The 13,875-nt window shown below is 38.8% G+C and overlaps 2 protein-coding genes across 4 annotated transcripts in view; both read left to right on the top strand.

The window, feature by feature from the left end:
* LOC106961295 (troponin I, fast skeletal muscle-like) overlaps nucleotides 1-3,592 on the top strand; it is a 12,669-nt gene extending 9,077 nt beyond the window's left edge. For both annotated transcript variants that reach the window (XM_015054918.1, XM_015054919.1), the window contains exons 4-7: nucleotides 283-411; nucleotides 601-690; nucleotides 1,756-1,932; nucleotides 2,186-3,592. In XM_015054918.1, the coding sequence (XP_014910404.1) occupies nucleotides 283-411; nucleotides 601-690; nucleotides 1,756-1,932; nucleotides 2,186-2,266 (477 nt within the window). In that variant the 3' untranslated portion in view covers nucleotides 2,267-3,592. The remainder of the gene's footprint in view (nucleotides 1-282; nucleotides 412-600; nucleotides 691-1,755; nucleotides 1,933-2,185) is intronic.
* A 4,021-nt stretch (nucleotides 3,593-7,613) lies between these two features.
* Nucleotides 7,614-13,616, top strand: LOC106961297 (troponin I, fast skeletal muscle-like). 2 transcript variants are annotated; one of them, XM_015054922.1, is made up of 7 exons: nucleotides 7,614-7,690; nucleotides 8,846-8,878; nucleotides 9,089-9,125; nucleotides 12,325-12,453; nucleotides 12,708-12,797; nucleotides 12,952-13,125; nucleotides 13,233-13,616. In XM_015054922.1, the coding sequence occupies exons 2-7, from the start codon at nucleotides 8,871-8,873 to the stop codon at nucleotides 13,308-13,310; spliced, it is 516 nt and encodes a 171-aa protein (XP_014910408.1). In that variant the 5' UTR covers nucleotides 7,614-7,690; nucleotides 8,846-8,870; the 3' UTR covers nucleotides 13,311-13,616. The 2 variants fall into 2 exon arrangements, with proteins under 2 accessions (XP_014910408.1, XP_014910409.1); XM_015054923.1 differs by having other exon boundaries at nucleotides 7,646-7,686.
* Nucleotides 13,617-13,875: the final 259 nt, after the last annotated feature.

The following is a 13,875-nucleotide window of genomic DNA, read 5'->3' as shown; positions in this document are numbered from 1 at the left end:
TGTGTGTGTGTGTGTGTGTGTGTGTGTGTGTGTGTGTGTGTGCGTGCGTGTGTGCGTGGGTGTGTGTGTGTGTGTGTGTGTGTGTGTGTGTGTGCGCGTGTGTGCGTGTGCGTGCGTATGTGCGTGCGTATGTGCGTGCGTGCGTGTGTGCGTGCGTGTGTGTGACCATGAGCTACTGTAAATATTAACACTTTAGCACAACATTCGATCCAAGAACACATGTTTATACTTGTGCCTGAACTCAATCAGTGTATTTTCTGAAGGGTCTTTTTCTTTTTGCAGAGCTGCATGCTTGTGGTCGCAAACAACTTACTGGAGGCTGAATCTCAAGTGAAGGCCAAAGAGAGGGAGACGTTTCTGGCAGAGAAATGTCCTCCTTTGGATGTGCCATATTCCAGGGAAGAACTAGTGGTGAGAAGAAAACTGTCAGAATATTGTCCTGGTATTATAATGACATACCTTCACAAAAAAGGCAAAAGTTTTTCCTGACCTTTTCTTGGATATGGATATGTTTTTGTGACTTATTTATGGGCCTTCATATTGCAAAATTCTGAACAAAAATCTGTTACATCTTTTCTATTTTTTTATTTTGTTTCTCAGGAACTGTGCAAGAAACTTCATCAGCAGATCAATATAAGTGAAGAGGAGAGATACTGCACAGAATTCAAACTGAACATGGTCCTCAATGAGGTGAGACGCCTCAGTCTGCTGGTTCTGTCTGGAGGGAAACTGGCCGGGATTCCACATGTTGAGCTCTCTCACAATAATCTGCTAATAATAGAATAATTCTTTCTAGGGATGCACGATATACTAAGACTTATTTGGCCAATAACCGATATCAATACTGATATTATTTTCCTATACCTACTTACTGAAACTATATGGCTTTCTCTGCTGTGGAATTAAAATACTACATTATCTTTGTCAGTTTAGCCTGCTGCCAAAAGCAAATGCTAAGGAGGCTGAAAATGATCTAACACCTTCAACTTGCATTATGTATAATGTCAAATTTATTCATGACATCTTCTCTCTAAGACAATGACAACACTCAACCAGAGCAAATTTGTAAATCTTCATAAAATAAACGAGTTAAAAGCACATCAGTCATGCATTAATACTTAACAGTTTCTGATGATGATGTGCTGAGCTGCAGGCATCATTGTCTCTGGTTTGTCAAGCAACTCCTTTTATGTCCATGAATCATTTTGAATGGTCGATGTCTGATATTAAATTTTACAGCTAATATCAGCCAATACCGATACCATGCTGATAATATTGTGCATCTCTAATTCTTCCTTTAGTTCGGTGAATGCAACATAATTAAATAGCAGTAGATGAGTTGAGAACATAGCATTCTTGAAGTGTGGAAGCTAATATAACGGAAGAAGACTTCAAAGTGGTAGTGCTCAGCATGGGTTTTTCTATAAATGTTCAAGGTGTTTTTTGACCTGTTGTACTGGGAAGAGACTTTGGGTCATATGACTGAGAGAATGTTTCAGAGCAACCTTAGGAATGTCAGGAAGCCTCACTAGATCAGCGAGACCAAGCTGGACGATGGAGGTTTGAGGATCTGTGCTCTGGAAAGACATTTGAGTCCCGCATTTTCTTTGTCTGCACTTTATAAACTTTTAAAGAAATGTTTACAAATGATTTCCAGCTCCATTAGTAGCAGATCTCAGAAGACAACATGACCATCTTCGGAAGACAGAGTTCTGATTGGTGACTTTAATTCAACCTTTCCTGACCATTCTACAGGTCAGGGACCTAAACATCAAGATCGTGGATCTCAGAGGAAAGTTCAAAAGACCACGACTGAAGAAGGTGCGTATGTCCGCTGACGCCATGCTGAAGGCTCTGCTGGGCTCCAAACACACGGTCAACATGGACCTGAGGGCCAACCTGAAGCAGGTCAAGAAGGAGGTCAAGGAGGAGGTGAGCTGTTCAACATGGACAAACTCTTCGAAAACTAACTAAACTCTAAACTTCCACTTTATTTTTTTTGGTTAGATCTCTCAAATGTTGCCCTTCTTTAGAAATCATTTCGATTTAGTTTTGGCCTCTATCTGAGAGGATACGATATAGAAATAATTAAAGATGTCGATGTTAACACCAGCTTCCTCACAGATGATTTGTACGTTTGATTTTTCAACTGCAAAAACTAAGAATTTCTTTTTTGTGTTTTTAGGACAAGCAGCTACGTGACGTGGGAGATTGGCGCAAGAACATTGAAGACAAGTCTGACAGGAAGAAGATGTTTGACAGTTAAATATTATATCTATCAAAGCCTAACAGCCCTAACAGAATGAGGGTTTTTTTTTTTTTTGAGGTGGTGTTTTGAGGTCATGAGCAGTCAATATCACACTTACAGCAGAAAATGTTCTTATGGACTTATTAACTTTCTAAAAACAGCTACTGACTAATCAGAGCTTTGTTCATTCATTCATTCATTCATTCATTCATTCATTCATTCATTGTGTATGCCTTTGTTATAACATGAACACATCAACATGGAATGAGAAGATGAACTTGTCTTGCTACTTTTCTGGTTCTGATCACTGCAGCAGGTTGTGATAAAGCTGAAGCAGCTTTAATTTGAAATGATAAGATTGAGTCATGGAGTAAGTGTGACAGAGAATGAGGATGACACAACAGAGCTTTGCATATATTTGAAGGATTGATGGTTTTTGAAGCGTCATAACAGAGTCCATTTCCACCATTTTAAAGGTGTGATTCCAGGCAGACGTATGTCACACACAATCACTTAATTATTTTCTGAAACAAGTTTTGTTTCAACATTTTGATGATATTCAGTGAATTATCTGCAGCGAGTAAAGCATTGACAACTCATAACCCCTCAGCAGAACTCCACTAAAAATCTCCGAACTGTCCCTTTTATCACAGTTTTTAGGGCTAAATCGAAGGTGAAATCATTGTCTGCACAAGTAGGAAATGATTCAGTTCTTGACTTTACAGGTTTAAATTGTAGCAAAATGCTTTCCAACAAAAAAGCCAATCTAAGCATCTAGAATCTATAAATACCCCTGATCGTCTGAAGACAATCAGAAGTACAGCCTCTAGCTGGCCATCATTGATAAAGTTTTAATAAGTTTAAAAACTGTATCCACGTAATGTTTTACAAGAAAGTCAAACTTGTCATCCTTCTTAAAAGAAAATTAACAATGAGGTTAGAACTGAGTGTACAGTCCTTCATATTACATTTTATTCAAAATTACTGCATGGAAGAACTTAAGCATGAATTTCAGATGTCACTTTTCACAGTAAATTCCCTTATGAACTTATGAAAAGACAAGAATTACTAATATTAATGCCAAATTTCTCCCCATTTTTGTCTGACGATAATGGCTTCCCCCCACCCCTTGCTTTGATACTTGACTTGAGATATACTTTTCTTTCCTATTATAGAAGGGACAGAAATCCATCCAAGCTTTCTTTGGAGTCCTTATTTGAAAAGCTTTAATACAGAAGTTTAACGTAAAAATGAAGTCAACATAAAAATGTTCATTCTGTTTCATGTAGCATGTTATGTCATCTTGTCTAAGAAAATCTGAAATTAAATGCACAATCCTCAACTCATTTGTTGTTGGACCTAAAGTGTTTTCTTCTTTAAAGGGATTTCTTGTTTTACATGGGGAGTCATGAGCTGAAATAAGTTGCTGTTATGAGATTTTGAAGTAATTAAAACTCTGGAGCTGTTTTCCTAACATTTCAGTTTTATTGTTTTCATTTCAGTATTTCGTAAAACACAATATTTTCATGGAATGTGTTTAACAAGCAATCATAAATATTTTTTACTGACTTTAATCATGAGTACTGCAATTTAATTTGATATTAGCTTATGAAAAAACTAAACAAAGAAAATCATAGCGAAGGAAAATACACCAGAGGTTTTAATCAGATTTGTTGCTGATAGTAATAATTGGAAAAGTAAAAAAGTGTTGCTCATGTACAGGATTTCTTTACAGGGTTTGACTGAAATCTTTACTTTTGAAGCTGTATTATGTAGTTTTATGTAACAAACCCCAAAAATCTTAACTGTTGGCAGAAAAGGAAACTAATTGATTAAAATAAATTTTTATTAGACCTAAATTCCTGAATCACTGTACTCAGATTTTTTGCATTCCGGTACTAATGGGACCACATTGATTTGCAACTGATGGATATTGACTGAGGTCTATTATTCCTGCACCTCTAATATCACTTTTTACTGATGCACCAAAGAGAATCTAAATATTGCAAAATTTAAATAATCTAAATCAGGATCAGAAGATTTTCAACATTCAACATTAAAATGATTTAATTATGAAAATTTACAGTCTGAACACTTTGATGACAAACATTATATCATGTTCAAAACAAGTGATGCATGAACAAAGGTGACACTGACACAAAGTTTGCTGTGGATACAGAGGGAGGATAAATATAGGCATAGATGTCAGACAGGCCCCCATTCCAAAACTTGATAGCCTAAACAGGGTCTTGTGTGTTTTGTTACCCACTTGGTGAAGTGATATGTTATATCTGAGATTGAAAAAGTGAACTGAAGCCGAACACTTTTGTGAGAAAGTTTGGTTCCTGGGAATCGAAAGAGATTCCCAGGAGCAGACAAAGTTTTAGTGAGGATGGTAAAGAAGGGAAGGAGACTGGAGTTCCTCCAGAGGACTGGGATGGGAGAGGGGGGTCTAATTCTGGAACCAGTCCAAAAACAGCGGAGTCATCTCTGAACTTCAGGAGCTTCACAGAGAGGCCCACTGAGGAGCAGACATTTGTGTAATGAGAGAAGATGTGTGGGGAGGGAACACAACCCTGGTGGACGCCGGTACCTATCTGTAACAGAAGGTGGATCCCCGCTGCCGGTCAGTCAAGAAACTGGTGATCCACCGACGAGTGGATGTCTGAGTTGATGGTGTTCAGCTCAGACATTCCCTGGCTGGTCAAAATGGCGTAAGATGAAATGTAGTCCCAGGTTGACTGAGTCGTCTGCCAACCTGCTTGGTTTGTGAGCAAACACTGTGCCATTGATGGCAGGGTGCCCAGCAGGGGGGCTCTGATGTCCTTCAGTGAACACCTCTGTTTATTGGGGAAGTGGTTTTGTGCAGCAATGAACCTAATCAGTGTACTATATAACTATATAGTGAAATAGGAAAGAGCAGCCAACAATCTTTCTGTCTCTGTATTATCCTATGAGTACCAACCTGCTGAGGTGTGCTATTACAACACAACATATTAATGAAGGAGGAGATTTGTGCAGTGGTGTTCTGAAACAGCATAATAGAGCTGGTGTCTCCAACTCCAGCTTTTAGCCACATTCCCGCTCCAACACAGCTGAGCCGATCAATTCACAGCAACTCCAGGTTTGGCAAAGGCCTGGTAACAAACCATTCTTCTGATTGATTCAGCTGTTGGAGCACCTAATGTTTGGTTGACTCACCAAAATTATGTCTGTTGATTTTCAAAGCCTGAGAAACCCTATACATGATGACAAAAAAAATGAAGGATATAACAGGTTTGGTCCTACAGTGTGAGTGTACAGCCACACAAGAGAATCCACCACACAGATGTCAAAATCTTGCAAAACCTCTCAATCGGAAGGAACCTAGTTTGACATTTTAACCAGACTTAAAAGTAGCTGTTGAGGTCTGATATTAGAAGCTCCTGACATAGAGCATAGGGGGTGTCTGTGTCTGCTAGCAAGGAAGATGACAGACAAAGCAAGAGGAGAATACACAAGATGGCAGGTGGCACTTTGTGGTGATGTCACACTCGAAACAGCTAGCAAGTGCACGAAGCGCTTGTGATCAATACTTGTACAGATGTGTGATTGCGCTGCAATGGTGGCTTGATCAGTGAACTGCATCACAAAAAGAATGCTGTTTCCAAGGTGACAGGGCAAAGGAGTCAGAATCTATCAAGACTCTGAAGCTCACAGAAACATATCGAAGATCCGAGTGAAGATGGGAGTTTAATGACTGATGCTGAATTGTAGCTATGGCAATGCAGAAGCCATGGCTACAGTCTGACTGCATGTACAGCCACTGCACCCTCTGACCACTACCAGCAGGGAAGAAGGGTGAAGTGTCTTGCCCAGTGAGACGAATGGAACAAGGATTGAATTGGCAACCCATTGATTATGGGACAGACTCCTATCACCATCACCATCGTCATGGTGCAGATGTCACCACCTGAATTCTCCACCAGGAATTGGAGCTTAACTTGGAGAAGCTGGCAAACCTTTCTAATAAGTTAAACCTTCTAAATCTGCTCCAGGCCTCCAGGGTCTGCCAGTTTTATTTATGTCTCTGCTCCACCACCACTGTTTCAAATGTCCCAACTACCTCCTCCACATGTCCACGTTCTGCAGAGGCCTCCTGATGCATCAGTTGGTCAAGATGTGTTAAACCAGGGAAAGAGCCAAAACATGCTGGCCTCTTAAAAAGTGACTTTGTTCTAAAGAAGCAAAAACGGAAAATGGAGAAAGATCACATTTTGCAGACAGCCTGCAGTTTAATGTAAATTGCAATCGCACCCAGGCAGGGGTCAGAGCGAATGACTCTGGAAAACCTGCCCACCTGAAATCACCCCCCCTTATTTTTATAACTTGTGTTAATATGAGAGGTCTCCTGGCAGCCAGAGAAAAATCTGGAAGCCTTTCTGTGGACAGATTCGCATCTCCAACCATTAAGCCAAAGTGAAATGCTTACCAGGCAGTAAATGAGTTGGTGATATTTATAGAGTGAAGTGTAGGGGTGCATAAGGCTTTATTTGGAGTAATAGTGTTATTGGTTTTTTGCACCTCTGTCCCCTGTTCCTCTTTCTGAGCTCACAGGTGACTGGAAATGCGGCGTAATCGTGTTTGTGTTAAGAAAGGTAAAACAATTTGATTCAAACTGCTTTCTTTTTTTTATTTACAGCTTAGAGACAGGTGTACATCACACAACGGGTCAAGCACAAAGTGTGATAGCAGATGTTAGATCGTTATTTGGATCAGCTGAGAGTAAAACTGCATCTCACTGAGACCGGCTGCCTTTAACTCTTTGTTTCCTCCCAAAGCTTGAATGTGAAGTGCGACAGACTGTTTCCAAAGCACGTCTCCAGCAGAAACATGGGGTGACTGGTTCTCAGGAATAATGTACTTCAGCTGGATACATGACACACTAACGCTAACAGAGCTGGCTGTGGGATGCAACACATTCCTTCTGCAACAGGGGAAATCTTCTTCATGATGGTAAGAACTAAAGATATTTATTTAGTGATGAAGCAACTTTTCTTTCCCAGTCTGGTGATGGATATGTTAATGCTGCAGTGAAGATCTTTGTTCTTTTGTGATTTCAGTTTTTGATAACTTTAGCTAACCATCCTGGGAAATTTTTACCATCAGATCCTGAAACTTGAATATATTTCTGACTTTTTCAGCCCATTTACTCCCCTGTAGAGGATTCCAGCAGCTCTTAGCAGGACCCTAAATGAATAGATGCTCCTCCTTGATGAGATGAAGTTGGGGGGGATGGTGATATTTCAGGCGCTTGATGGCTGATTGGACTGAGGATCTTGTATTTCCATAAAAAGCCACTCCACATCCAACAACTGAAGCCTCATATATAAAAACACCCTGATGGTGATTTGTTCTCACTGCCTCTACTGTCCTCCTTCTTGGCTTTCTGTTTCATTGTAGGTGAGACCTGGCTGCTTTTCTATCTCTTTTTTTATTCATGGTGTCTCTGTACAGCTGGTACATGCATATGAACTTTAGTATTAACATGTTAAAGTGCTACGGTTGCTACGGTGATGAAATCCTGCAATGCAGAAGGCAAAGATTCAACAAGGAGGCAAAGAAATTTCAACTAAGGAGTTATTTGCTTTTTTCTCTTTTTTCTGACATGACTTTTTAGGATTTGTGGCAGGTATTTGGTTTGCAAGCTTATTGTATATTTTATAAAGTAAAGTGTTAGTGTTATGTTTAGAACAATTTGAAGGGTGATTTACAGAAAACTTTTTAAAAATATATATTTGAAATTTCAAAATATTGCTTGACTAACTTATTCTTCTGTTCTCATGTTTATGACATGAAGTTTATTTTTTCTTCACAAATGTGCATAACTATGAGTCAGCTGTTAAGGTTCCTGGAGATGCATGTGGTTCACAAAGAACAGAGGCTCCCTGAACACAACAAAGATTTCTCACCACAAACAGAACTGTTTAATCTGGAGGATGAAAAAAGAAAAGATTTACAACAATGTTTAATGTGTTAAAAATGAATATCTGCTTTTAGTTAACTGAAACACATTTTGGTGTGATGTTATGTATTAAATGTTTAACGGAGTTGAAACATGTCTTAGAAAAAAAATCATGCTTTTACAAAATAAAGGTCACATTTCTGTTTTCCTATAAAGTTTAATAGTAAACCTATTTCTCTGTTTGTTGACATTGTGACAAAAGCAGCTAAGCTTGAAATATAATATACTATACTATATCACTCTGAGTCTACTGGACTTACAGTCCACAGACTTAAGTCCAGTGTGTGTGTGTGTGTGTGTGTGTGTGTGTAGATAGGTGTGCTTGTGTTTAGTGGCTGCTATTAAAGATGCTGTTGCAGCACATTCACATGCAAAGTTATTTTCTGCAATAAGAATTAAGTGTTAATTCCCACAGGATGTTTGGCTTATCCCACTCTCTGCGCCAGCTGTGACATCTGACCCTAACCCTAAACTTAGCTCTATCACCCCTCAGCTGCTCATTAAAAGTTTTAATAGGCAACATTGGGACACTGCGGGGCCTCTTGTGTCATAAGGTTCTTATTTTTCTTCTGCTGTTTCTTTTTTCCAAACAGGCTGTGAAAGAAAGAAACTGCCAACATGTCTGAGTAAGTTCTCCTTTTGCTTTCCGCTGAAGAGACAGTGTTTTCAGACCTTTGGTTTAACTTGACTGAGAACATATTCATAATGTGCAAACGTTAGCTCAAAAGCATCAACTATTATAAATACTGACCCATAAAAGAGGAAGCAAATGTATGAAATGGATTAGAATCCATTTTAATATTCAGTATGTTTAATTTTGTTTGTGTTTCTCACAGAAAGAAGATGACTTCCAGCCGCAGGCACCACCTGAAGGTAAAGCAGTCTGCTGACTGGGCAGGGCATTCATCATGTGTTATGCTCATTCAGAACTCACTTTATTAAGCAAAAGCTTCATAGCAGTCATTAAATGACAACACCGTTGTTGATGGTCTGGTAGAACAGTCTGGAGGAAAGTATCTTAGAATGTTATTAAAATACTTTTGTTTCTTAAAAAATATTTATTTTAAAATTTTAATGGACCCGTTTTTGTTACTGACAATCAATTTAATGATTGAGTTCATGGTGTTTGACTCTTAACTAGTTTAGTTTGATTTAATTAATTACTGCCTCTCATTTCTCTGTTCACCACACATTCCTTTACACTTTCTCTCATGTCACCTGTTGGCAAAATTCACTTGCATCCAATCACAGAGCAATGTACTAAACAATGTACTAAACAACCAGCCCAAGTACAAAAGTGTATTTGGGCTGCAGTTCATGTTATGGACTTATTTATATTAATCTCACTTATTTCTTTTGGTTTAGTGATGACAACTTACTTTTTTTGTGTTGAATTAACTTAAAAGTTGCACATTTTTAACTTAAAGGAACTTTTACTTTGACTTTACTTGAAGTTGCATTTGTATCCTGCATCTGGCATCATGACACAAGCTTCACCAGGGACAGATCCTGTGCCAACCAGGGAGCTGCGATGATACAGGATTGCAGCACCTGATCATGTATCACATAAGGAGCCTTAGTCCAGTCACAGGTTCAATTCCTGGCCTGGTGACCTTTGCCGCATGTCATCTCCCTCTTTTATTACCCACTTTCCTGTCTAACTACTCTCAAATAAAAGCTGCCTGAGCCAAAACACATTTTAAAAAATATCCTTTATTAGTTTTCTTCTTTATTTAAGAAAGCTAAATGATTAACTGTACTTTGTTCAGGTGTAAAAGCCCATCTGAACGCTGGTGCTGCAAGCAAACCAGCTCTGTTCTGAATGAAAACATGGAGCTTTACTTTCAAGAGAACCTTGTTGTGATCCGGTTACAGTTGGAATGGAACTGGACCATCAATAGAATAAGTGATGATGTGTCCTATATGTAGGAATTTACAGATAAATAAGTGATCTGAAAATGTTTAAGTTCTCTTTCTACATTTGTCTCATGACCACTGAGAGACGAGACAGCCACATGCTGGCAGTCAATCGCCTCATGAATGGCTCTTAGCTGTGTGACATCGGTGTAGCACAACCAGCTCATCATGTTGTCCTGGCAATTTTTGTGAAAGTAAACCAAACCAAATGAAATTGTGAATCTTTCTTTATTGACCACCCAATCAAAATATGTCATCCAGACTATTCTAGAGTGGAAATCTCTTTGACTGCCTGTTCATTTATGCTCTTTGTTAAGAATTGTTGAGCTTTATCCCACCAGAAGGTCTTATTTTATTTCTAAGGGAACATTTCATAATTTGATGCTGTCATTGACGTTCTTAAAACAGAACATATTGCTGGATGTTTGATGAAGTTCAAGGTTTTCTTCTGGCTGCCACTGAATGCTGCAGGGTGTACAGTTTTCTCTTAAAGATGTTTTCTTGGAAGCCAGGTGTGTTGTGGAACACCTTTTCTCTTATTTTGTGAAAGCAGAGCATGATGTTGTGACTACTAGCCTGACTGGCTCCCTGTGCAATTCCACTATTATTAATCAAATTAAGTGTAGTCAAGGTCTGACAGTTCTCTGTCAATAACAAACTATTTCCAATGTTAGGCTGCACTCAGCCAACACACTGCTAATTTAAAGAGCCCCAAGTACAAATCAACTCCAAATTAGAAGATTTTTTGCAAAATTAAAACAAAAAACATTTCTTAATTTATGTTACAGTGTATATATGTTATTAGCTTTTTTCAGCATTACTTTGACTGTAGGTTTTACCTGCCTTTATAGCAAGATGTCGATATGAAAAAAGAATGTTTACCATGATATTTATCTTAGTGTTTTCATTATGTTTCTTATTGCACAATATAATTTTACTAACTTACACAATGTTTATCCCAAGTACATATTTAAATATAATAAGTTTCCTCCCCTAAATGTCAAGTGGGAATGTTGCAATGGGAATCCTTTTTGTTCTCCAACCATGCTTGATACTTTTTCTCCTACCTTTTCTAAATTACTTTAAATTTTAAATATTTTGTGCCTAATCTGAGATTTTTTTAATACAACATTAACATATGAGAACAGTGTTTTCTGACTTGTGTTTAACGACAGAGACACGTTGTGATAACGCATCACTTTAATAATTTTAGAACATGATGTATGGTTATTTACACTTAGAAACTAGAATGTAATCATAAATATGAATATGGTTAGACTATAGGTTCCCATCTGATGTCAGTCAGTGTTTTCCACTTTCAGCAAACCTGATTTAAAGTTTGTGTCCTGCATGTTTTAGATGTTCCCCTGCTGACCCGACCAATAGGACTGAGTACTTAGTAAGCAATTGTAGCAAATGATGATGTGGTAAGGAGATCATGCAGACACATCTAAAACATCAGGGGCTTGTGGGTCTTGAGGGCGACTTAAGTCAGGTGTGTTGGACCAGGGACACATCTAAACGTTACAGGACACCGGAGCTTAGGGAGTAGAGATGAAGAGCCTCGCTGTAGGATGTTGTTTAATCTGCTAAGGCTCTTGGTAGTTTCTTTTCGTCACTATTTGTCAGTTTCCACTGGCTGGATTTTACTCAGAACAATGTCAAAGGAAATAATGTAAATAGAAAAATGGAGGCGAGAAAAGTTAGACAATTTAAGAAAGATTTTAGTACTCCATTTGTAAACTCTAATCTCACCAAACAACTGAGCATTCTTTAGATGTCTCATGAATAGAAACAGAAACAGTTTTGCCGTGATAAATTTACTATCTAAGAAAATAATACCCTTAACTAGGTGAAAAATGCACTCTATCAATCTATCTATCTATCTATCTATCTATCTATCTATCTATCTATCTATCTATCTATCTATCTATCTATCTATCTATCTATCTATCTATCTATCTGTCTGTCTGTCTGTCTGTCTGTCTGTCTGTCTGTCTGTCTGTCTGTCTTTCTAAAAAAAACCTCAATAAATAATAAATCTGACACATTTTGTTCTCATAAAAAGCAGCATTTGCATCAACAAAGCCTAAAAGTCTATTGAATAATAAAAACGATTCTTTCATGAAGGCTGACTTTCTGTCCTTCCTCTCAGAGTTTGGTTCTGTCGGTGGCTGCAACCTGGCTTGAGAAGGAGAAGAAGGAGCTGGTTGTAGCCAAGGAGGCCTACATGGCTGAGCACTGTCCGGCACCAAACCTCAGTGGAGACCAGGCCACCCTCATGGTGAGAGACCCTCAGCTTCACAACACGACACTCTGACAGAGACCCTCTACCAGGATCTCTGTGTTTCATCAGTCAATTAATGAGACTAGCAGACTGGTGTCCATTAGTCTTTGCCAAGAAAGGTTTCATTTAGTTTGGCTCCATTACTTATTTACATTTCATTTGATCATCTTTTAAAACTTAACTTAAAACCAATCATTATCTACTTTCTAATATCAATAAGTAACTGGCTGTTTCTTCTCAATTAAAACAAGGACACCTGCAAAAAGATACATGCTCTCATCGACAAAGTGGATGAAGAGAGATACGACTTGGAGGCCAAAGTTGGCAAAGCTGATAAAGAGGTAGATCTTCTGAAGATTTTATCGTTCACCTTTATTGATCTCATCATGATGTTGGAATGAAAACCATCAAGCACCTCTGTCTGGAAGCATGCTGTGAGAAGAAAAAAGGAAGCTGGTCCTTAGTTTCAGTTTGATACCGCTCCGTTGTTCCCAGATTGAGGAACTGAAGATCAAAGTGGTGGATCTGGCTGGAGTGAAGAAGCCCGCCCTGAAGAAGGTGCGCATGTCTGCTGACGCCATGCTGAAGGCTCTGCTGGGCTCCAAACACACGGTCAACCTGGACCTCAGGGCCAACCTGAAGCAGGTCAAGAAGGAGGTCAAAGAGGAGGTGAGGGTTTTGTCAAAGGAAGCTTGGACCAGCTGTTGTGTTTTGATAACAGTTGACCGTGTGTGTGTGTGTGTGTGTGTGTGTGTGTGTGTGTGTGTGTGCTTCAGCCCACAGAGGCAGTGGGTGACTGGCGTAAGAACATTGAGGACAAAGCTGACAGGAAGAAGATGTTTGAAAGCGCTTAAAGAACTGAACTCTACACCTCCAGTTGCTCTGGGCTGTTTACACGCTTCTGAAATGTCTTACTTTCTCCATCAAATCATCTTTTGTTTCATAAATGAGTGTGTTTCAGCCTGCTTTTGTTATTGTACATTTGTATAGTGCATTAGCTAGAATGGTTGACCGTCCACTGGATGGTGTGTTATTCAAGCCACAACGTTTTTAGGCAACAAGCATCCTCATCTAAGACACCAAACCCAATACTGTCCCTCATTTGTTCCTTACTTATCAATGTGAGATTTAAAAAAAAATAAATTGGATTCAATAGTTTAGATGGGTAAAGATGCATTTATTTTGCAATTTTAACAAGCTTTTTTTTATGTAAACATGTTCTGTTTCATACATAGTAACTTTTCTTTGAACTCAGTGAGGCACAACACTGTAAAACAGATGCATTAAACTCCATTAGGACCCGTGACAAAGTTTGCCAAACTTATCTCATTTTTCTTTAACATCAGTCTAATGCATTAAATGTGTGCCTGTAAAGCAGGGGTCCCCAAACTTTTTCCTGCGAGGGCCACATAGCTGTTC

The sequence above is a fragment of the Poecilia latipinna genome, unplaced genomic scaffold (genome assembly GCF_001443285.1).
Source record: "Poecilia latipinna isolate Pla-1442-1.1 unplaced genomic scaffold, P_latipinna-1.0 Scaffold1286, whole genome shotgun sequence".
Classification (NCBI taxonomy): Eukaryota; Metazoa; Chordata; class Actinopteri; order Cyprinodontiformes; family Poeciliidae; genus Poecilia; species Poecilia latipinna.
Note: the sequence above shows the minus strand (reverse complement) of the source record. Positions and strands in the feature narration are given on the sequence as shown.

What these genes read in the sequence shown, in the direction of transcription:
- LOC106961297 (XM_015054922.1), top strand. An exon ending in GAGACCAGGCCACCCTCATG is followed by an intron (nt 12,454 to 12,707) that starts GTGAGAGACCCT and finishes AATTAAAACAAG; the next exon opens with GACACCTGCAAAAAGATACA. An exon ending in AGAAGGAGGTCAAAGAGGAG is followed by an intron (nt 13,126 to 13,232) that starts GTGAGGGTTTTG and finishes TGTGTGCTTCAG; the next exon opens with CCCACAGAGGCAGTGGGTGA.